At 44.9% G+C, this 23,534-nt stretch overlaps 1 protein-coding gene across 2 annotated transcripts in view; it reads right to left on the bottom strand.

Moving 5' to 3' along the window:
• TTN7 (Structural maintenance of chromosomes (SMC) family protein) overlaps positions 1-23,534 on the bottom strand; it is a 74,824-nt gene that overhangs the window by 28,789 nt on the left and 22,501 nt on the right. The window contains exons 3-11 of one of the 2 annotated variants that reach the window (XM_086498654.1): positions 2,207-2,245; positions 2,060-2,127; positions 1,907-1,978; positions 1,362-1,441; positions 1,215-1,293; positions 957-1,074; positions 636-811; positions 313-558; positions 71-192 (exon numbers count right to left, since the gene is read on the bottom strand). In XM_086498654.1, coding sequence (XP_086354780.1) covers positions 71-192; positions 313-558; positions 636-811; positions 957-1,074; positions 1,215-1,293; positions 1,362-1,441; positions 1,907-1,978; positions 2,060-2,127; positions 2,207-2,245 — 1,000 coding nt within the window. Of the gene's footprint in view, positions 1-70; positions 193-312; positions 559-635; positions 812-894; positions 1,075-1,214; positions 1,294-1,361; positions 1,442-1,906; positions 1,979-2,059; positions 2,128-2,206; positions 2,246-23,534 lie in introns of those variants that run through there. The other variant, XM_086498655.1, reaches the window with a different exon arrangement.

Below are 23,534 nucleotides of genomic sequence, written 5' to 3'. Positions count from 1 at the left end.
CAACAAATAAGCTAATTTCCTCTGGCAGTGAAGTTTTCCTTAAAACAACAAAAATACATCAGACACGCACTGATTACTTATCTCCTCCTCTTCAAGCAACTGCTTTTCATACAATGGCTTCACTTTTTCCAGTTCCTTTTTGGACCTCTGCACTTCCCTATCAAGGGCCTTCAGTTCCTTCATGATTTCCTCCTGCCAGCCCCCAAAACATAAAAACCTTTAAAAGTATCATCCAGTGCAAATGTGATTGAATTCAGCTGTAAAAAAATTGCTCTTGCCATGACACAGAGAGCAAAAACAATTTTTTCAGACCTTCGTTTTTCCCTCATTTCTGATCTTCTCTTCAATATCTTGAACATCAAGCTCAATTTTTGTGGCAGATTTTATAGCTTCTGTTTTCTGTTTATCAGCAGTCTCTCTTTCCTTCATTAGTAGTTGTAAATCTTTGTTGATTTTCTTCACATCTTTATCTAAAGTTTTATGGCGCTCATGTGATTCAAGGACATTGTTGTACATTGCACTGGACTTCTCCGAAACCTTTGCACGAGCCTCCTCAGTCTGCAAAAATCATAATGATTGGAAATATGTAGAGCTGCTGAACAACACCGATTCGTTGAAAAGGCAGAAGAAAAAACCTCCTCAAGCTTCTGTCGTGTATCAAGAAGCTCCTTTTCAAAGATTGTATACTCAAGGGACCTCCGCTGTTTATCAAGTTGCTGGTATTTCTTTAGCTCCTCTTTTTCCTCGTCCAACTCCTGAAGCCTTTCTTCAATGTACTGAACCACTTCAATGATCTGCTTCCTTCTGTTCTCTGCAAAATATGAATGCGATTTTCTCTCATCTCTTATCTTTTTTCACATCTTCCACTACGAGTGTAAGTCTGGAACTACTTGCCAGTAAATTCATGATCTTCAAAAAACAACATTGACTGCCAGCTTAAGTTTGTAATCACTTGCCAGTATCTTGCATGATCTTCAAACTTTCCTTCCTGCGCTCCTCATAAACTCGTGTACCACCAATTTCCTTGAGTAGATCTAAGCGTTCTGCATCTTTCATTAAGGTCAATGAAGCAATCTGCACAATAAGTCTCATAAGCACCCTCATAATACTGGAAAAACATGAGAACAGCAGTCTCTTATGAAGATCGATGCATAAGCATCTACAAAATTTTTTTAAAAAAGCATGAGAACATACAGAAGTCAACAAAGCCTCACCTTGCCCTGTTGAACAACGTAATAGGGATTTGACCGTGAAAATCCAGCACTCTCTAAGAGATTCATCACCTCTGTTTTTCTGCGACAGTCAAAAAGGTGAATCAATATCATTACACTGTAACAGCAGTTGCAATAACCAGAACTTACGTGATGTGCTTCTTGTCCAAGTAGTACTCATCCTTCTTCACTCCAATTGTTCTTCTAAGTCGAATTTCATCTCTATCAACCTATGAACAAAACTAGTACCAGTTGATACCAGAGCTCAGAATACCTGACCATCAACGTCAAAAACAGCTAGCAGATAAACAATCAAAGCAAAATCACTGAGTTACAACATGATCAAAACTTTATATGATAGCAAGCCTCAATAAGAGAGTTCCAGAGAGAGAGACTTGACAATTTTAGACTAAGAGGCTCTGATAAAAATGTAATCTCCTATCTTTTCTCAGTACGAGTGGTCCTTTGATTAGGTAGAAGGCCTGCACAGCGCAGAATTCAACTTTCACAGTTACAATTTCCTCAAAACCATCCTAAAATCGACTACTGAGGCTTCACCATGGGCAATTTCTAACCTAAAGGCAATTACTAAAGTTTGCAGTACTTGAAGAATTTAAAAACTACCTGCACATGCATGTGAAGAACATGCACTAACAAATAATTCTTTAACATTACGACTTTTGACAGCCTCTTACTGGAATGCGGTTGTCGCTGTTGTCAAAGACAATCTCCACAAAAGCCGATAGAACTTGATGTCCTGCTCCTTCCTGAAAGTGAAGCAAAATCCCAAAGGGTTGCAAAATACATGACGAGTAGTTTGAAAACTTATGTTAGAGGTTAGGATGTACATGAAGAAGGGCTTGTCTATCCTCAGCTCGCAGATTATGAAAAAGATCACTAAGTACGAAGCGAATGGCTGCAGCCCCAAGTCATCAAAGAAAGATTAACACATAGCCTGGCAGTATAGCTTACTATTCTGAAGATTTGAAGCTTACCGTGAAAAAAGTTTGTTTTCCCGGAACCATTTGCTCCAACTGAATGACATACATGAAAATGACAATGACATTGGCAAACAGCAAATGGAAAAAGTACACAAAGAGAATTCCACATGCCATAAACCAACAAGAACTTCAAAGCCTGAACTAAATATGAAAAATAAAAGCAAGATAGCAAGTGGTTGCTTCCTACAACCTTTCAAGAAGAAACTAAACCATAAGAAATGAGAGAAAGACGTGATCCTGTTTGGAGCCAATCTCTCTGGGCACGGAACTACGCCGGGCCGTGTCGACTAAATTGACCTCTGAATCACGTGTGAAGTATTTGGAAGTGATTCTCTCATGTGTCGTGCCAGATTCCAAATTTGGGGTGTCCAAGTTTGTTACATACGAGCAGCGGGACAGGCCGGTTTTAGGAGAGGCTTCTCCACTCGACCACATTCTGAGACTCAAAGCCATTATTGAGGAGGGTAGGGCACATGGAAGACGTATTTTTTGTAGCTTTGTGGATTTCCGCAAAGCATTTGACGTGATGCCCAAAGACAAATTGATGTGCAGACTACAGGAGATGGGAGTGCCCATTGAGTTGATTTGGGGAACATGGCTCTATACAGATCACTGGTGGGAAATGTGTGCACTCCATTGGAGTGAAACAAGGCTGTCCATTGTATTTGGTATGTATATAGCTGAGGTTTCTGATTACATTGACAGAGAGGTGACAGAGGTGCCCAGCTCGTGGGGACGTGGATTCCATTGTTGTTATATGCTGATAATATTGTGTTGATCTCTGACTCACCGAAGGGTATGCAACGACATTTGGATGCATTACATAGCTCTGCAGAGGATGGTGGATCTAAAACCAAGGTTATGGTGTTTAGCACCACACCGCAGTGGCTCAGGAGATCTGCACCTACATTCACTTATGGTCAGGAGTCTCTAGAGTACACAAATGCATACACGTATCTTGGGGTAGTCTTCACTGGGCCAAATTTTTCAAAGCAACATAGACTAGGGCGTATGCGGCCTTGGGAGGATTGGAGAGGATGTGTTCGCCAGTTCAATTCTAGGAATCGCGAAGCTCTTGCTCTTTTGATACCTTGGTAGCTTCAACTATGCTCTATGGGATTCATGTTGGGGGACCCTCCGTGGGTCAGGATGAGTGGAGAGATATGGAGAGGCCCTTGGTATCTGTGATCTCTTGGCTGATTAGAGCCAAGACCGTCGTGCTAGACGAGATCATTAGAGCGGAGTTAGTAGTCCTCCCTATGGAGATAAGAGGCACTTACCAGATTAGTCTCCTTTATGCATAGTGTCACCAGCGTGTGACTACTATCTATCCTTTTTGTTGATTTCTTTCTTATTATCTATTTACTTTCACTTTTTGGAAACACCCCTCGGGAAATCTAACTGCCCTGCATTGCATAGCTAGTGTGGAACTGTCCAGAGGGAGTCCAGGCCTGAGGGCAAGAGAGCACTAAGGTTGGACAAGGACTATGGTTAGCCAAGTGGGGTCATTGACTAGCCAAAGTGGAATCCTTTGCTACAGAGGCTACATTTCAGTTCTGGATGTGGCCGCAGTGTACAAAGAGGGTCGGATGACCTAGAAAGATACAATGGCAGCATCTCCTAAAATTTAGGGAACTGCTATTTTGGGACCTGAAAATGTCTTCGCGTCATTACGTGCAGTTTGACATGGGGATCATTTTGTTACTCTGTGGCCAAGTCAACAGAGGCTGCAGGTGAGATATTTTTAGACCCGAGGATCTAAAGCGGGAAAATGCACAAATGAGTGACACTTGGCACTTTGAAGCCAGTTTACTACTTATAGAGAAGGCAAAAACGTGATTTATAGTTGGGAAGCTCATTTTGCAAGTCTCTGTCACAGGTTAAGAGCTATGGAGTGCTTGCTTTCCCTCTTATGCACAGTGCGGTGCCAGGAGTGATGCCCTGCACGCTACGCACTGCCCTCTCTCTCCCCTTTGGCAGTATGTTATGCCCCTCTAGTGGGCTCTTCATTTGACCAATGTACAGTTGTGTGGGTTCATGCGCGATTGCCGAGGCAAGAGCCTCTTGCACAGGTACTGGATTAGCTAGCGGCTAATCCCCCCGCAGGTACAGGTGAATTCGGAGAGGTTTCACGCCAGAAATCTCGTCCGATTCAAAGGGCAAGTAGCCCTACAGGTGCGGGAGCTCGAGGACTTGCTAGGGATGCGACCGGCACGCGGAACGGAGCCCGAAACAGTGAATTACAGCCTGCTGTGTATTTTTGCAGGTTTAGGGTTTTGGCCCTAAACGGACCCTAATACCCCCAGGAGGTTCGGGGACGCAAGGGGACCGCTGTACAGGCGATCTGGCGCATTTTCAGGGCTGAAAACAGAGAATTCAGCGTGCTGCAGATTCTCGCCAGGTTTTGCAAAGTGCCCGTATGCGTCGGGAAAGTCGGTCAATGCGTGGGAATACTGACCGTGAAGGGTTCTAGTACAGTTATGCTGCCGAAATCGGGTTGGAACAGAGGAAATTCAGCCGAGTTTGTGCGGGGCAGCTTGTAGGAACCACAGCGTTTATTCCCTCTTTTGAATAATAAAGAAATACCGAAAGGGGCGCCTAAGTTAGGGGCCAATCTGGTGTCCGTCTACTCATACAGGTGCAATCTAGCAGCCTGTATCCCTCTCCCCTTTGTTGTGTCTTGAAAGTACAGGTAAAATAGACGACTAATAATGGGTGAAAGCTAAATCAAGGTTTAAAGTAAAGTCTACCGCCCTTTTTGGATTGAACAGGCCGGTTTTATGGTTCCATCGACGGGATTAAATCACTTTTTCCCATAGAAGTGAGCCTTGGTCAGTTTTGGACTTGAAGACACAGGGGATCATAGACCAGACACAGGGAATTGCAATTATGGCTGACAGACCAGATGATGTGACTGAAGAGGTTTCCTCTTCACAGGGTCAACAAACACATGAAGTGGGTGAGTCCTCAAGACCACCACAGACTGATGATGATATATTCAGGACCCAGTTGGCTACTGCTGTGGCTATGTTCACACAAGTAATGCAGAATCCGAGGTTTTTAGCCTTTCTGCAACCTCCGGTTCCGTCTCAGCAAGTTGGGTCACTGGATCATATTCAAAAGCCTGTTAAGGCTCGAGCACAGGTGATTCATACCGCACAGTCAATGGAAACACCTGTACACTTGACGGAGAACATGCAGTCTCCACAACGTATACCTAAGGTGCAAGAACAGGTGGCTGAGATGCCAGTTTTTCAAGCTGTACCAGTTCAGCCCGCCACCTTTCAGCAGCCTATAGCTGGTTCTAATGGGCAAGGAAGCAACTTACAGGCTATGCAACAGGTCTTCCCACCACCTTCAGTACACCCTGGCTATTTTGGAGGTGGATCCGTATTCCAAAGCATGGCTGGTCATGCACCTGGAAATCAGTTTTATACGCCAGGAACAGTGTTTGCGGGTGCTCAAACGATGATGCCTAACCCCATGTACAGTGTCATGGGTATGCAACCAGGGTTTCAAAGCACTCAGGGACAATTTGGGATGCCACAAGCAAATTTTGGTATGGCTGGAATTACAAATCAGCAGCCAAATATGGCGTTTCCAAGTCAAGTTAATAGCGGCCAAGGAACACAGATGAACCCTAATAGTGTTCCCATGTTTCAGTCACTTCCATATGACAATTTAACGCCGCTGGAGAGGCCAACTCCGTACAAAGAAGGTGGCAAAGGTGTGTCATTCACGACCTTTACAGGGTTTGATGACAGGAAGAAGGCTCTTTCATTCCTCCAGCAGTTTGACAAGGCCTATGCAGGGGGAAACTTTACAGAGGCTTCAAAGGTCCGCAAGGCAGCCACTTTCTTGACAGGGAATGCGGGACAATGGTGGACAACTTTATTGCTTCAAGGGCAAGCTCCGTCCACATGGATTTACTTCAAGCAGATTTTTGCAGCAGCATGGTTATCTGATGACTTTGAAGCAGATGTCATGACAGAATGGCATCAGCTTAATGCTGCCACTTGCAGAAATCTGGATGATTACAATCGGAAGTTTTGGAAAGCTCTACTTCCAGTAACTTCCTATAGGTTTGTGCCATTGACAGAACAGATTGAAAAATACTGTTGTGGCCTACCCAAAGGATTGAGAAAATACTGCACGAAGACAAAAGTCACTACTTTGACGCAGCTCATCGAGGTAGCAAACACTGGCAATGGTTTGCTCAAGGGAGAAGATTGTGAATTTAACACTGGCGTCAAGGCAGGATCAGGCAAGAAAAATTCAGCCAAGAAGCACGTTCCCAATGAGGCTCCTAAAGGGACTCAGGAGTCGGCCAACACAGGGAAAGACAAAGCTACGACTGAATCAGAAAAAGGACCAGCAAAGAAATGGAAAAGACGTTTTCCTCGCAAGTCAGAAGAGCAAAAGAAGGTCCTGAGGACAGAGAACAAATGCTTTATATGTGAGCAGCCTGGCCACATTGCTTACAACTGTCCTACAAAGAAAAGGCCAGCTGATTCTGAAGACAAGGAGGACAGGAAGGGAAAGAAGCCCATGGCTGGTCTAGTGCCAGATATGGTGGGCGACAAGCCAAATTCAGATGCAAGTGAGCTTTGCAGAGCATGGGGAAAGGTTAGGGATCAAACAGTGCTTATCTTCTTTGATCCAGGTGCCAAAGCCAACTTTATTTCCCCAGAATTGGCTTCAAAGTTGGGAATCAGACCTGAAGAGATGGGGTATACAGCAGAGGCAGGTTTGGCATGTCCTGGCCATACAGAGGCTGTGACACCCATCATTGGAAAGTTGCGTCTACATATCCAGTCCTATGTAGATGCTGAAGAATTTTACATCATGCCACTGGACGGATGTGATGTGTTGTTAGGTATTCCTTGGTTGTTTCGTGTACAGGGAATCATGGATGCCTACAACAAAAAGATCACTGTACAGAGCAGGGGAAAGACTCACATTCTGGATGTAAAGCTTAAAGGGGAGTCTATTCCTACTGTATCAGCTTCTGCTATTACTTCTGTAATGAAAAAGCATCTTTCTGCGTACTTGGTTTTTGCACGTGAAGTGTCAGATTGTGATGAATCAAATTTATCTGTGCTAGATAAAGAAAGGTCAATGTTTTTACAACAGTATAGTGACTGTTTTTCCGATTCATTACCGTCTCAATTACCGCCAGAGAGACCCGAGGACCATGCGATAGATTTGGTGCCAGGCAGTAGCCCACCAAATAAGCCTCCGTACAGGGTTAGTGCGGCTCAGCAGAAAGAGATAATGGGCCAAGTACAGGAGTTGTTAGAAAAGGGGCTGATTCAGCCCAGTTCATCTCCATTCTGTTCTCCAGTGTTGTTGGTGCAGAAAAAGGATGGCTCATGGCGTATGTGCATCGACTACCGTGCACTGAACAAGAATACCATCAAGAATAGGTTCCCTATACCTAGAATTGATGATATTATGGACAAATTAGAAGGAGCGGCTATGTTTAGCAGGATAGATCTAAAGAGTGGGTATCATCAGATCCGCATTAGATCAGAGGATGTGCACAAGACTGCTTTTAGAACAACGTTTGGCCTTTACGAATTTTTAGTGATGCCCTTTGGTCTCACAAATGCTCCTGCTACGTTTAATAGGATGATGGACAGAATTTTCCGTCCACACTAGCAGTTTGTTGGTACGTTCTTTGATGACATGATAGTCTATTCAAAGAATGAAGAGGAGCATAGGCATCACTTGGCCATTGTGTTCAAAGAGCTACGCAGTCATAGGTTGCTCATCAATGCAAAGAAAAGTGAGTTTTTTCTGGAAGAGATTCACTTTCTGGGACACATTGTCTCAAAGGACGGTGTCAGAATGGATCCTGCAAAAGTCGAAGCGATCAAGTCATGGCCAAATTTGAAGACGGTGCATGATGTCCGAAGCTTTTTGGGACTATGCTCCTATTACAGAAGGTTTATCCGAAATTTCGCTGAGATTGCTTCACCTTTACATGCTCTTCAGAAGAAGGCAGTCACCTTTAGATGGACACAGAAAGAGATTTCAGCTTTTAATCTCTTAAAGGAAAAGATGACTTCAGATCCAGTCATTGTGTTGCCAGATCTTAGGAAGTCATTTGTGGTCCAGTGCGACGCCTGCGGTAGTAGCATTGGTGCTGTGCTAATGCAAGATGGCAGGGTAGTAGCCTATGAGAGCAGAATTTTGCAAGGGCCAGAGATGACCATGCAGGTCTATGAGAAAGAGTTACTGGCTGTGATTCATGCGCTCTTAAGTTGGAAACACTACCTGCTAGGTGCAGATTTCGTTGTCCAAACGGATCATCAGACCTTGCGATACTTCTTGACACAGACAAAGTTATCTGAGAAGCATATGCGATGGGCAAATATCTTGTCCATGTTCCATTTTCAGATTGTGCATGTCGAAGGCAAGAAGAACGTTGTGGCTGATGCCTTGTCAAGGAAGCCACAAATTTCAGCTGTGTCGATTCCTTATCATCATGAACTTGATGATATGAGAGAACAGTATGCAAATGATGAAGATTTTGCAAGGGTCTTCGAGCAACTAATGGATGGACAACGTCATGAACACTATCTTCTTAAAGACGGGTTCATGATGATGCATGGCAGATTGTGTGTCACAAAGCCATTGCGACGCAAAGTTATGGAAGAGAGTCATGTCCCACCGTATGCAGGGCATCGTGGTATCGATGCTACAGTTAAAGCGGTAGAGACATTCTTCTATTGGCCTACATTGAGAAGGGATGTGGATGCCTTTGTGCGAGAATGCCTAATATGCCAAAAGGTCAAGTTTGACAGGCAAAAGGCACCAGGGTTATTGCAACCACTACCTATTCCAGATAAACCATGGGAAAGTATTGCTATGGATTTTATCTTTGATCTTCCGAGAACGCAGACAGGAAACGATGGTATTTGGACCATTATTTGCAGATTCAGCAAACAGGCTCATTTTATTCCTGTCAGGAAGAAGATAAAGCCAGATCAGATGGCACGCTTGTTTATGAGCAATATTTTCAAGTATCATGGCATGCCACAGTCGATTGTTAGCGACCGTGATCCACGCATGACAAGTTTGTTCTGGAGAGGTTTGTTTGAGAATATGGGCACCACGCTCAAATTCTCTTCGTCATTTCATCCTCAAACAGATGGGCAGTCAGAAGAGGCAAATTCTACTGTCCTAGATCTGCTGAAGTGCTATGTGTCAGAGCATAAAGGAAAGTGGGAGCAGTATTTGCCATTGGTGGAGTATGCATACAATAATACAGTGCATTCATCAACTGGCAAGGCACCTTTTGAGATAGTTGAAGGTGGCAAGAAAGTTCCTCCCATACTGCATACAAAGGACAAGATATTTGAAGCAGATAAGTATGTTCAGGACATGGATGAAATGTACAAGGTCGTCAAAGTGGCCTTAGAAAGGACTCAGGCAAAGCAAAAGAAAGCAGCTGATCGTCACCGTCGTGAAGTGGTATATTCACTTGGTGATTGGGTGCTTCTACGGTTTGAAAAGGCAAGGTTAAAGAAAATGAAGGGCAAGGAAAGACTGTTTCCAAAGCTCAGCATGCGTTACTATGGGCCTTTTCAAGTGTGCGACATAATCAGTGATGTTGCATATAGGCTGAAATTGCCTGACAGCTGGAAGATTCACAATGCGTTTCATGTGAGTCTTCTCAGACCCTATGTGGGTGATGTGCCAGAAGATATGCCAGCTGAAGATCAGCCGGAAGTCGAGGAACTTGACGAGATCTTGGTCCCTGAACAGATTTTGGCACACAAAGAAAGGAAAGTGAAAGGCAAGGTTACTAGGCGTTACTTGGTAAAGTTCAGAAACTATCCACCAATGGATGCTAAGTGGATGGAAGAAGGTGAACTTGCAGACTCACCAACTGTGTTATCACTTTACCTGGAAGCCTTCGATTTGCAACCTACCTTGACCCCTTGAGTTTCAAAGCTACATGGATTGTCAGTGTGACAATGGCTTCTGAAACAAATGATGTACAAGGTATTTAAAGTGAGCTCAAATCAAATACCTGTTACATGAATGTTAGAGCTGTACAGATTGTCAGTTTGGCAATTGCTCTTATGGAATGTCCAAAAGTTTGATTAGTGCTATAGAAGTGAGTATTTCTTGTCAGTTTGTCAAGGATACAGTGATTGCTTCTATTGAAGAGTACATGTGTAACTGCATTCTTAAACTGTCGGTTTGGGTATGCTCGAAAGTGTTACGGGATCCAACGTGTACTATAAGACAGTGGCAAAATGTGCAGCTACCATTTTGTCATTGGAAAGTTAGTGACTCAAAGCAATGGCAGAGTGCGAAGCTACCACTATGTCATTGGGACAGGGTTCACACGCAGGCAATACATGAGTCGACGAGGTGTTGAATACACCAGGGTTGACAATGAGCATGTATGTGTCGTATATGTGTTGACAGGTGTTGAATACATCAGTGTTGACAGTAAGCATGTACGATATAGATGCAAACGAGGACGTTTGAGATTTCAAGAGGGGGGTATGTCACCAGCGTGTGACTACTATCTATCCTTTTTGTTGATTTCTTTCTTATTATCTATTTACTTTCACTTTTTGGAAACACCCCTCGGGAAATCTAACTGCCCTGCATTGCATAGCTAGTGTGGAACTGTCCAGAGGGAGTCCAGGCCTGAGGGCAAGAGAGCACTAAGGTTGGACAAGGACTATGGTTAGCCAAGTGGGGTCATTGACTAGCCAAAGTGGAATCCTTTGCTACAGAGGCTACATTTCAGTTCTGGATGTGGCCGCAGTGTACAAAGAGGGTCGGATGACCTAGAAAGATACAATGGCAGCATCTCCTAAAATTTAGGGAACTGCTATTTTGGGACCTGAAAATGTCTTCGCGTCATTACGTGCAGTTTGACATGGGGATCATTTTGTTACTCTGTGGCCAAGTCAACAGAGGCTGCAGGTGAGATATTTTTAGACCCGAGGATCTAAAGCGGGAAAATGCACAAATGAGTGACACTTGGCACTTTGAAGCCAGTTTACTACTTATAGAGAAGGCAAAAACGTGATTTATAGTTGGGAAGCTCATTTTGCAAGTCTCTGTCACAGGTTAAGAGCTATGGAGTGCTTGCTTTCCCTCTTATGCACAGTGCGGTGCCAGGAGTGATGCCCTGCACGCTACGCACTGCCCTCTCTCTCCCCTTTGGCAGTATGTTATGCCCCTCTAGTGGGCTCTTCATTTGACCAATGTACAGTTGTGTGGGTTCATGCGCGATTGCCGAGGCAAGAGCCTCTTGCACAGGTACTGGATTAGCTAGCGGCTAATCCCCCCGCAGGTACAGGTGAATTCGGAGAGGTTTCACGCCAGAAATCTCGTCCGATTCAAAGGGCAAGTAGCCCTACAGGTGCGGGAGCTCGAGGACTTGCTAGGGATGCGACCGGCACGCGGAACGGAGCCCGAAACAGTGAATTACAGCCTGCTGTGTATTTTTGCAGGTTTAGGGTTTTGGCCCTAAACGGACCCTAATACCCCCAGGAGGTTCGGGGACGCAAGGGGACCGCTGTACAGGCGATCTGGCGCATTTTCAGGGCTGAAAACAGAGAATTCAGCGTGCTGCAGATTCTCGCCAGGTTTTGCAAAGTGCCCGTATGCGTCGGGAAAGTCGGTCAATGCGTGGGAATACTGACCGTGAAGGGTTCTAGTACAGTTATGCTGCCGAAATCGGGTTGGAACAGAGGAAATTCAGCCGAGTTTGTGCGGGGCAGCTTGTAGGAACCACAGCGTTTATTCCCTCTTTTGAATAATAAAGAAATACCGAAAGGGGCGCCTAAGTTAGGGGCCAATCTGGTGTCCGTCTACTCATACAGGTGCAATCTAGCAGCCTGTATCCCTCTCCCCTTTGTTGTGTCTTGAAAGTACAGGTAAAATAGACGACTAATAATGGGTGAAAGCTAAATCAAGGTTTAAAGTAAAGTCTACCGCCCTTTTTGGATTGAACAGGCCGGTTTTATGGTTCCATCGACGGGATTAAATCACTTTTTCCCATAGAAGTGAGCCTTGGTCAGTTTTGGACTTGAAGACACAGGGGATCATAGACCAGACACAGGGAATTGCAATTATGGCTGACAGACCAGATGATGTGACTGAAGAGGTTTCCTCTTCACAGGGTCAACAAACACATGAAGTGGGTGAGTCCTCAAGACCACCACAGACTGATGATGATATATTCAGGACCCAGTTGGCTACTGCTGTGGCTATGTTCACACAAGTAATGCAGAATCCGAGGTTTTTAGCCTTTCTGCAACCTCCGGTTCCGTCTCAGCAAGTTGGGTCACTGGATCATATTCAAAAGCCTGTTAAGGCTCGAGCACAGGTGATTCATACCGCACAGTCAATGGAAACACCTGTACACTTGACGGAGAACATGCAGTCTCCACAACGTATACCTAAGGTGCAAGAACAGGTGGCTGAGATGCCAGTTTTTCAAGCTGTACCAGTTCAGCCCGCCACCTTTCAGCAGCCTATAGCTGGTTCTAATGGGCAAGGAAGCAACTTACAGGCTATGCAACAGGTCTTCCCACCACCTTCAGTACACCCTGGCTATTTTGGAGGTGGATCCGTATTCCAAAGCATGGCTGGTCATGCACCTGGAAATCAGTTTTATACGCCAGGAACAGTGTTTGCGGGTGCTCAAACGATGATGCCTAACCCCATGTACAGTGTCATGGGTATGCAACCAGGGTTTCAAAGCACTCAGGGACAATTTGGGATGCCACAAGCAAATTTTGGTATGGCTGGAATTACAAATCAGCAGCCAAATATGGCGTTTCCAAGTCAAGTTAATAGCGGCCAAGGAACACAGATGAACCCTAATAGTGTTCCCATGTTTCAGTCACTTCCATATGACAATTTAACGCCGCTGGAGAGGCCAACTCCGTACAAAGAAGGTGGCAAAGGTGTGTCATTCACGACCTTTACAGGGTTTGATGACAGGAAGAAGGCTCTTTCATTCCTCCAGCAGTTTGACAAGGCCTATGCAGGGGGAAACTTTACAGAGGCTTCAAAGGTCCGCAAGGCAGCCACTTTCTTGACAGGGAATGCGGGACAATGGTGGACAACTTTATTGCTTCAAGGGCAAGCTCCGTCCACATGGATTTACTTCAAGCAGATTTTTGCAGCAGCATGGTTATCTGATGACTTTGAAGCAGATGTCATGACAGAATGGCATCAGCTTAATGCTGCCACTTGCAGAAATCTGGATGATTACAATCGGAAGTTTTGGAAAGCTCTACTTCCAGTAACTTCCTATAGGTTTGTGCCATTGACAGAACAGATTGAAAAATACTGTTGTGGCCTACCCAAAGGATTGAGAAAATACTGCACGAAGACAAAAGTCACTACTTTGACGCAGCTCATCGAGGTAGCAAACACTGGCAATGGTTTGCTCAAGGGAGAAGATTGTGAATTTAACACTGGCGTCAAGGCAGGATCAGGCAAGAAAAATTCAGCCAAGAAGCACGTTCCCAATGAGGCTCCTAAAGGGACTCAGGAGTCGGCCAACACAGGGAAAGACAAAGCTACGGCTGAATCAGAAAAAGGACCAGCAAAGAAATGGAAAAGACGTTTTCCTCGCAAGTCAGAAGAGCAAAAGAAGGTCCTGAGGACAGAGAACAAATGCTTTATATGTGAGCAGCCTGGCCACATTGCTTACAACTGTCCTACAAAGAAAAGGCCAGCTGATTCTGAAGACAAGGAGGACAGGAAGGGAAAGAAGCCCATGGCTGGTCTAGTGCCAGATATGGTGGGCGACAAGCCAAATTCAGATGCAAGTGAGCTTTGCAGAGCATGGGGAAAGGTTAGGGATCAAACAGTGCTTATCTTCTTTGATCCAGGTGCCAAAGCCAACTTTATTTCCCCAGAATTGGCTTCAAAGTTGGGAATCAGACCTGAAGAGATGGGGTATACAGCAGAGGCAGGTTTGGCATGTCCTGGCCATACAGAGGCTGTGACACCCATCATTGGAAAGTTGCGTCTACATATCCAGTCCTATGTAGATGCTGAAGAATTTTACATCATGCCACTGGACGGATGTGATGTGTTGTTAGGTATTCCTTGGTTGTTTCGTGTACAGGGAATCATGGATGCCTACAACAAAAAGATCACTGTACAGAGCAGGGGAAAGACTCACATTCTGGATGTAAAGCTTAAAGGGGAGTCTATTCCTACTGTATCAGCTTCTGCTATTACTTCTGTAATGAAAAAGCATCTTTCTGCGTACTTGGTTTTTGCACGTGAAGTGTCAGATTGTGATGAATCAAATTTATCTGTGCTAGATAAAGAAAGGTCAATGTTTTTACAACAGTATAGTGACTGTTTTTCCGATTCATTACCGTCTCAATTACCGCCAGAGAGACCCGAGGACCATGCGATAGATTTGGTGCCAGGCAGTAGCCCACCAAATAAGCCTCCGTACAGGGTTAGTGCGGCTCAGCAGAAAGAGATAATGGGCCAAGTACAGGAGTTGTTAGAAAAGGGGCTGATTCAGCCCAGTTCATCTCCATTCTGTTCTCCAGTGTTGTTGGTGCAGAAAAAGGATGGCTCATGGCGTATGTGCATCGACTACCGTGCACTGAACAAGAATACCATCAAGAATAGGTTCCCTATACCTAGAATTGATGATATTATGGACAAATTAGAAGGAGCGGCTATGTTTAGCAGGATAGATCTAAAGAGTGGGTATCATCAGATCCGCATTAGATCAGAGGATGTGCACAAGACTGCTTTTAGAACAACGTTTGGCCTTTACGAATTTTTAGTGATGCCCTTTGGTCTCACAAATGCTCCTGCTACGTTTAATAGGATGATGGACAGAATTTTCCGTCCACACTAGCAGTTTGTTGGTACGTTCTTTGATGACATGATAGTCTATTCAAAGAATGAAGAGGAGCATAGGCATCACTTGGCCATTGTGTTCAAAGAGCTACGCAGTCATAGGTTGCTCATCAATGCAAAGAAAAGTGAGTTTTTTCTGGAAGAGATTCACTTTCTGGGACACATTGTCTCAAAGGACGGTGTCAGAATGGATCCTGCAAAAGTCGAAGCGATCAAGTCATGGCCAAATTTGAAGACGGTGCATGATGTCCGAAGCTTTTTGGGACTATGCTCCTATTACAGAAGGTTTATCCGAAATTTCGCTGAGATTGCTTCACCTTTACATGCTCTTCAGAAGAAGGCAGTCACCTTTAGATGGACACAGAAAGAGATTTCAGCTTTTAATCTCTTAAAGGAAAAGATGACTTCAGATCCAGTCATTGTGTTGCCAGATCTTAGGAAGTCATTTGTGGTCCAGTGCGACGCCTGCGGTAGTAGCATTGGTGCTGTGCTAATGCAAGATGGCAGGGTAGTAGCCTATGAGAGCAGAATTTTGCAAGGGCCAGAGATGACCATGCAGGTCTATGAGAAAGAGTTACTGGCTGTGATTCATGCGCTCTTAAGTTGGAAACACTACCTGCTAGGTGCAGATTTCGTTGTCCAAACGGATCATCAGACCTTGCGATACTTCTTGACACAGACAAAGTTATCTGAGAAGCATATGCGATGGGCAAATATCTTGTCCATGTTCCATTTTCAGATTGTGCATGTCGAAGGCAAGAAGAACGTTGTGGCTGATGCCTTGTCAAGGAAGCCACAAATTTCAGCTGTGTCGATTCCTTATCATCATGAACTTGATGATATGAGAGAACAGTATGCAAATGATGAAGATTTTGCAAGGGTCTTCGAGCAACTAATGGATGGACAACGTCATGAACACTATCTTCTTAAAGACGGGTTCATGATGATGCATGGCAGATTGTGTGTCACAAAGCCATTGCGACGCAAAGTTATGGAAGAGAGTCATGTCCCACCGTATGCAGGGCATCGTGGTATCGATGCTACAGTTAAAGCGGTAGAGACATTCTTCTATTGGCCTACATTGAGAAGGGATGTGGATGCCTTTGTGCGAGAATGCCTAATATGCCAAAAGGTCAAGTTTGACAGGCAAAAGGCACCAGGGTTATTGCAACCACTACCTATTCCAGATAAACCATGGGAAAGTATTGCTATGGATTTTATCTTTGATCTTCCGAGAACGCAGACAGGAAACGATGGTATTTGGACCATTATTTGCAGATTCAGCAAACAGGCTCATTTTATTCCTGTCAGGAAGAAGATAAAGCCAGATCAGATGGCACGCTTGTTTATGAGCAATATTTTCAAGTATCATGGCATGCCACAGTCGATTGTTAGCGACCGTGATCCACGCATGACAAGTTTGTTCTGGAGAGGTTTGTTTGAGAATATGGGCACCACGCTCAAATTCTCTTCGTCATTTCATCCTCAAACAGATGGGCAGTCAGAAGAGGCAAATTCTACTGTCCTAGATCTGCTGAAGTGCTATGTGTCAGAGCATAAAGGAAAGTGGGAGCAGTATTTGCCATTGGTGGAGTATGCATACAATAATACAGTGCATTCATCAACTGGCAAGGCACCTTTTGAGATAGTTGAAGGTGGCAAGAAAGTTCCTCCCATACTGCATACAAAGGACAAGATATTTGAAGCAGATAAGTATGTTCAGGACATGGATGAAATGTACAAGGTCGTCAAAGTGGCCTTAGAAAGGACTCAGGCAAAGCAAAAGAAAGCAGCTGATCGTCACCGTCGTGAAGTGGTATATTCACTTGGTGATTGGGTGCTTCTACGGTTTGAAAAGGCAAGGTTAAAGAAAATGAAGGGCAAGGAAAGACTGTTTCCAAAGCTCAGCATGCGTTACTATGGGCCTTTTCAAGTGTGCGACATAATCAGTGATGTTGCATATAGGCTGAAATTGCCTGACAGCTGGAAGATTCACAATGCGTTTCATGTGAGTCTTCTCAGACCCTATGTGGGTGATGTGCCAGAAGATATGCCAGCTGAAGATCAGCCGGAAGTCGAGGAACTTGACGAGATCTTGGTCCCTGAACAGATTTTGGCACACAAAGAAAGGAAAGTGAAAGGCAAGGTTACTAGGCGTTACTTGGTAAAGTTCAGAAACTATCCACCAATGGATGCTAAGTGGATGGAAGAAGGTGAACTTGCAGACTCACCAACTGTGTTATCACTTTACCTGGAAGCCTTCGATTTGCAACCTACCTTGACCCCTTGAGTTTCAAAGCTACATGGATTGTCAGTGTGACAATGGCTTCTGAAACAAATGATGTACAAGGTATTTAAAGTGAGCTCAAATCAAATACCTGTTACATGAATGTTAGAGCTGTACAGATTGTCAGTTTGGCAATTGCTCTTATGGAATGTCCAAAAGTTTGATTAGTGCTATAGAAGTGAGTATTTCTTGTCAGTTTGTCAAGGATACAGTGATTGCTTCTATTGAAGAGTACATGTGTAACTGCATTCTTAAACTGTCGGTTTGGGTATGCTCGAAAGTGTTACGGGATCCAACGTGTACTATAAGACAGTGGCAAAATGTGCAGCTACCATTTTGTCATTGGAAAGTTAGTGACTCAAAGCAATGGCAGAGTGCGAAGCTACCACTATGTCATTGGGACAGGGTTCACACGCAGGCAATACATGAGTCGACGAGGTGTTGAATACACCAGGGTTGACAATGAGCATGTATGTGTCGTATATGTGTTGACAGGTGTTGAATACATCAGTGTTGACAGTAAGCATGTACGATATAGATGCAAACGAGGACGTTTGAGATTTCAAGAGGGGGGTATGTCACCAGCGTGTGACTACTATCTATCCTTTTTGTTGATTTCTTTCTTATTATCTATTTACTTTCACTTTTTGGAAACACCCCTCGGGAAATCTAACTGCCCTGCATTGCATAGCTAGTGTGGAACTGTCCAGAGGGAGTCCAGGCCTGAGGGCAAGAGAGCACTAAGGTTGGACAAGGACTATGGTTAGCCAAGTGGGGTCATTGACTAGCCAAAGTGGAATCCTTTGCTACAGAGGCTACATTTCAGTTCTGGATGTGGCCGCAGTGTACAAAGAGGGTCGGATGACCTAGAAAGATACAATGGCAGCATCTCCTAAAATTTAGGGAACTGCTATTTTGGGACCTGAAAATGTCTTCGCGTCATTACGTGCAGTTTGACATGGGGATCATTTTGTTACTCTGTGGCCAAGTCAACAGAGGCTGCAGGTGAGATATTTTTAGACCCGAGGATCTAAAGCGGGAAAATGCACAAATGAGTGACACTTGGCACTTTGAGGCCAGTTTACTACTTATAGAGAAGGCAAAAACGTGATTTATAGTTGGGAAGCTCATTTTGCAAGTCTCTGTCACAGGTTAAGAGCTATGGAGTGCTTGCTTTCCCTCTTATGCACAGTGCGGTGCCAGGAGTGATGCCCTGCACGCTACGCACTGCCCTCTCTCTCCCCTTTGGCAGTATGTTATGCCCCTCTAGTGGGCTCTTCATTTGACCAATGTACAGTTGTGTGGGTTCATGCGCGATTGCCGAGGCAAGAGCCTCTTGCACAGGTACTGGATTAGCTAGCGGCTAATCCCCCCGCAGGTACAGGTGAATTCGGAGAGGTTTCACGCCAGAAATCTCGTCCGATTCAAAGGGCAAGTAGCCCTACAGGTGCGGGAGCTCGAGGACTTGCTAGGGATGCGACCGGCACGCGGAACGGAGCCCGAAACAGTGAATTACAGCCTGCTGTGTATTTTTGCAGGTTTAGGGTTTTGGCCCTAAACGGACCCTAATACCCCCAGGAGGTTCGGGGACGCAAGGGGACCGCTGTACAGGCGATCTGGCGCATTTTCAGGGCTGAAAACAGAGAATTCAGCGTGCTGCAGATTCTCGCCAGGTTTTGCAAAGTGCCCGTATGCGTCGGGAAAGTCGGTCAATGCATGGGAATACTGACCGTGAAGGGTTCTAGTACAGTTATGCTGCCGAAATCGGGTTGGAACAGAGGAAATTCAGCCGAGTTTGTGCGGGGCAGCTTGTAGGAACCACAGCGTTTATTCCCTCTTTTGAATAATAAAGAAATACCGAAAGGGGCGCCTAAGTTAGGGGCCAATCTGGTGTCCGTCTACTCATACAGGTGCAATCTAGCAGCCTGTATCCCTCTCCCCTTTGTTGTGTCTTGAAAGTACAGGTAAAATAGACGACTAATAATGGGTGAAAGCTAAATCAAGGTTTAAAGTAAAGTCTACCGCCCTTTTTGGATTGAACAGGCCGGTTTCACATAGCTTATGGGATACTATCAGAGACAAATATGTCAGATTGACCCTTGATGTCACGATTGTGACTATGCTGCAATATTACATCTACTCCTAGTTGCAGATACACGAAGTGCCATGCCAAGGACCCCTGCGCTTGGATGGTCACAACCCTTCCCTCAAGAGACATGCCTCTTCGCCACAAGCCACACTCCGACGACGACTGGACGCACCCCTTCGCTCAACGGTTGCGACTCTTCACCCAATGGTTGCAACTCTTCGCCGAAAGGATGTGTCTTTACGTCTAAAGTCATGTCTCTTCACCAAGAGACATGCCTTTTCACTAGTGTCTCTTCGTCTCCTATATAAGGAGCCTATTGTACTCAGTTTTCAATCATTCAATCAATCAATCAAACACAAAGTCTTTGAGTCAAGTTCAAGTTTCTTAAGTCTTAATCATGAGTTTAAGTACTTAATTAAGGATTAGTACCTAGAATCCTTATAGTTGTATCAAAGCAAAAAACATTCTGGGGACCCAAAGGTTGAGCCTCTCACCCTTGCCGCTACACTCTACCCTCTTCCGATGTTGCATGGAAGCAGCAGAAAGATGGTACACACACATACGACAATATGAGGTAACTTAAATTTATTATGTTCCAATTCTATACATAAAGGACAGAGATGCATATGTGGGTGTGCGGGAGTGTCCAGCCTCTTCATCCGATGGTGCCCCTTCGAGATTGCGATCGCACCTCTTCATGTGACAGGACGGCACCTCTTCACCCTGCTGGCACCCTTTCGCCTACAGCCACCACCCCGCAAGCCAATGCTCGCACCTCTTCATGGAGAGCCATGCCCCTTTGAGCAATTCTCTAGGCTGAAACGCTGGACTGCTGAATCGCTGGCTGAAGTGTTGCCTTCTTTTGCTGGAGTTTTTACGCTAAGACACCAGCAGCGCATGGTTTTTATTAAACCTAACCCAAAAAAAAACAAAAACCAGCAAGTTTATTAAACCCACTAAGGACACCCAACCTTGGCCGGCCAACTCACTTTATTAAACACTGTCATTTGAATGCACCCTTTGCTAAATACCAGCCAGCGATATCAACACAACCATGCAGCACAGGATAATTTTTTACGCCTCCCCCCCCCAAGCAGCCCACACTAGCAAATCTGGCACCTTGCACATCGTTTCCCGCGCCGTGTGCCCGCATTTGCTATGGCCAATGAACATCAATGGATTGCTTTCCCATACATCTCATACACAGACGAGATGCCCGAAGAAGTCTTGCTAACGTACCCTCTCCCGGACACCCAAAATAACCGTCATTCTCGATACTCCTAAGCTGAAACCCGTTCCAAACGCAATTTCCGCTCCTGAAGTATCAGTTCTTAAGCTTATTCGGCGAAAACGTTACTTTTGTTGAGCAGTCGGCATGGCCGAATCACAAGATGGCAACGACAATATTTTACCCGAGGACCCAATAGCAATTTTCAAAGAGCAGATGGTAGCACTTTCAGCAAGCCTCACATCGATTCACACTCGCTTGGATTAGATGCAAATAGAATCCTCTTCTCGAAGTCGCCCAACTGCTTCTCCCTGGAGTGATGCGGTGAACGAGAGCTGGCACATGAGTAAAGGGAAGTGCCATGCCCTAAGGACATGATCAGTCCACAAAGGGGAGTAAGCCTAAAGATTTGCGGAAAGCTTCAAGCTTCTCACGAGACAATGCCTTTGTGAAAAGATCTGCAAGGTTGTCCTGTGTTGGCACATAACCCAAGCTGATCTCTCCTGCTGAGAGCCTCTCCCTGACATAGTGGTAATGCACCTCAATGTGCTTTGTGCGAGCATGAAAAACAGGGTTCCTCGCAACTGCAAATGCGCTCTGACTGTCACTGTAGATAGTGTTGGCAGTGCCACGTGACACATGTGTCCGTGGACAAGCTACACCACAGTAGGGTTCAATCAGTCAAGTCAATCTAGATTAGCAGTGATCTGGCACTTTTGTGAGTCTATTCGTAGACCGTGCATGCCCAGTCACTTAGCATAGATGCATATCCTCCGGTTGCACACAGCATGATCATCGGAATTCCCATCAGAATCCATTAGCATCAGTTAGGGGAATTTTCCAGTGCATTTAGCCTATTTTCCTATTTATTGGTTATTTTCACTTATTATTTTTAAGTGACTTTCCAACAAAAGTAGGTAGGGCATTCTTGGCGTTTTCCCCATAGCATCAGCCTCGCCGTCGATTGGCATTGCTAGCAACTTCCTACAGGCATTCAGCCCAGCGTTTTCATCACCAAGAAACCTCACTTTCATCCAGCATTTTTGAAGCAAAAACGCCACCAAGACCTTCAGCTTCTCCAACGTTTTCAGCCCCATCTACTAACGCTAGGGAATCTGCAGTTCAGCCATTGGAAAACACAGGTTTTCAGCAGTAGAACGGTAGCAGATCAGCCCCCATTCAGTTGTAGATGATCCCCCAAGTTTAGCCTCGAAAAACGCAGCCAAAACAGTCATTTTCAGCCACCGAAACAATCCCCGAATTCAGCGATTAGAAGCCTACAGATTTCAGCCATCGAGTCGTCGTCATCACCGTCGTCGTCATCGACATAGTCCCATTGCATCAGTCCATTGCATACGCAGTGTACACCTTTGTGCAATCAAAGAATAGACCACTCTCACCGACAAGAGTGGGGCCTTCGGAGGAGGGTTTTACAACCTCTCGGTGTCGTATCTCTTCTTTCTCCTTCTCTCAGTCTCATTCACTTGCACGCACAATCCATTCACTTTGTTCGTGATCATAGCACTCTCCATAAGACGGAAAGTTCTCTCTTTCCCTAAAGAACTAAAAGGAACCTTGAGCAATAAAGATCACTAATCTTGAGAAAATACAATATTCATTCCGCTGCACCTAACAGGCAGTGTCGTGTCCAACACTCAAATCAGCCATAAGGCGTGTGAGCCATACACACTCAACCGTAGCTGTGAAGACTGCACTGTACTCGGCCTCACAACTCGAAGTGGCCACAGTAGGTTGCTTCTTGCTCAACCATGATATACATGAACTGCCAAGCATGAAACAAAAACCACTTGTGGACACTCGCGTGTCAAAACAACCAACCCAATCTCACTCCAAAAAAGCATGTAAGTTTGGCGGCAATGATTCTCCCTTGGGATAAAACAAGCCAAGATGTAAAGTGCCACTAAGGTAGCGGAAAATCCTCTTGACAACCTGCCAATGCTTAGACCCTGGGCTATGCATAAATCTGCTGACCTATGAGACTGCAAACTGAATATCTGGCCTCGTGTTGCATACATAAATGAGGCAGCCAACAGCAGTTTGGTAAAGAGTGACATCAACAGGATCACCAGCATCATGTAGACTCAACTTCAAACCTGTTTCCATGAGAGTGGCAATAGGTTTGCAATCCTCAAGTCCAAACTTACATAGCAATGTCTCTATGTAACTTTTCTGACACAAGGCAATACCACCATCACACTGCTTAAACTGTATACCCAAGTAACGATGCAACAACCCCAAATCTTTCATCTTGAAAGTAGCATTCAAATCAGCCTTAAATTCAACAATATGTCTCTAATTTGGTCCAGTTATCAGCAAATCATCGACATAAAGAACCACAATGAGAAGTACATCATCCTCATGCTTTACATACAATGTGCTTTCTGTTGGACTGTTACGAAAGCCTCGTTTGACCAAATGAGTGTCAGCTTTCTCATACCAAGCACGAGGAGATTGCTTCAACCCATACAAAGCTTTCTTACATCTACACACTTTGTCCTCTTGTCCTTTTATGACAAAACCACGAGGCTGCGTTACATAAACTTCCTCAAATATGTCACCATTCAAGAAAGTAGTAACAATGTCTAATTGATGTACATCCCAACCAAAATGAGTTGCCAATGCACATAGAAAACGCACGGTAGTCATACGACAAGTGGGAGCAAAAGTCTCTTCATAGTCTATGCCTTTTTCCTGTGCATAACCCTTTGCAACAAGTCGAGCCTTATGGCGATCAATCTCACCATCCGGCTTGCGTTTCAACTTGTAAACCCACTTCATACCAATGGCCTTTTTGCCAGGAGGCAAATCACAT

This window comes from Adiantum capillus-veneris, chromosome 24 (assembly GCF_014529385.1).
Source record: "Adiantum capillus-veneris isolate H3 chromosome 24, ASM1452938v2, whole genome shotgun sequence".
In the NCBI taxonomy this organism is placed as follows: Eukaryota; Viridiplantae; Streptophyta; class Polypodiopsida; order Polypodiales; family Pteridaceae; genus Adiantum; species Adiantum capillus-veneris.
The sequence above is the reverse complement of the archived record's forward strand: the minus strand, read 5'-3'. Positions and strand labels throughout refer to the sequence as shown.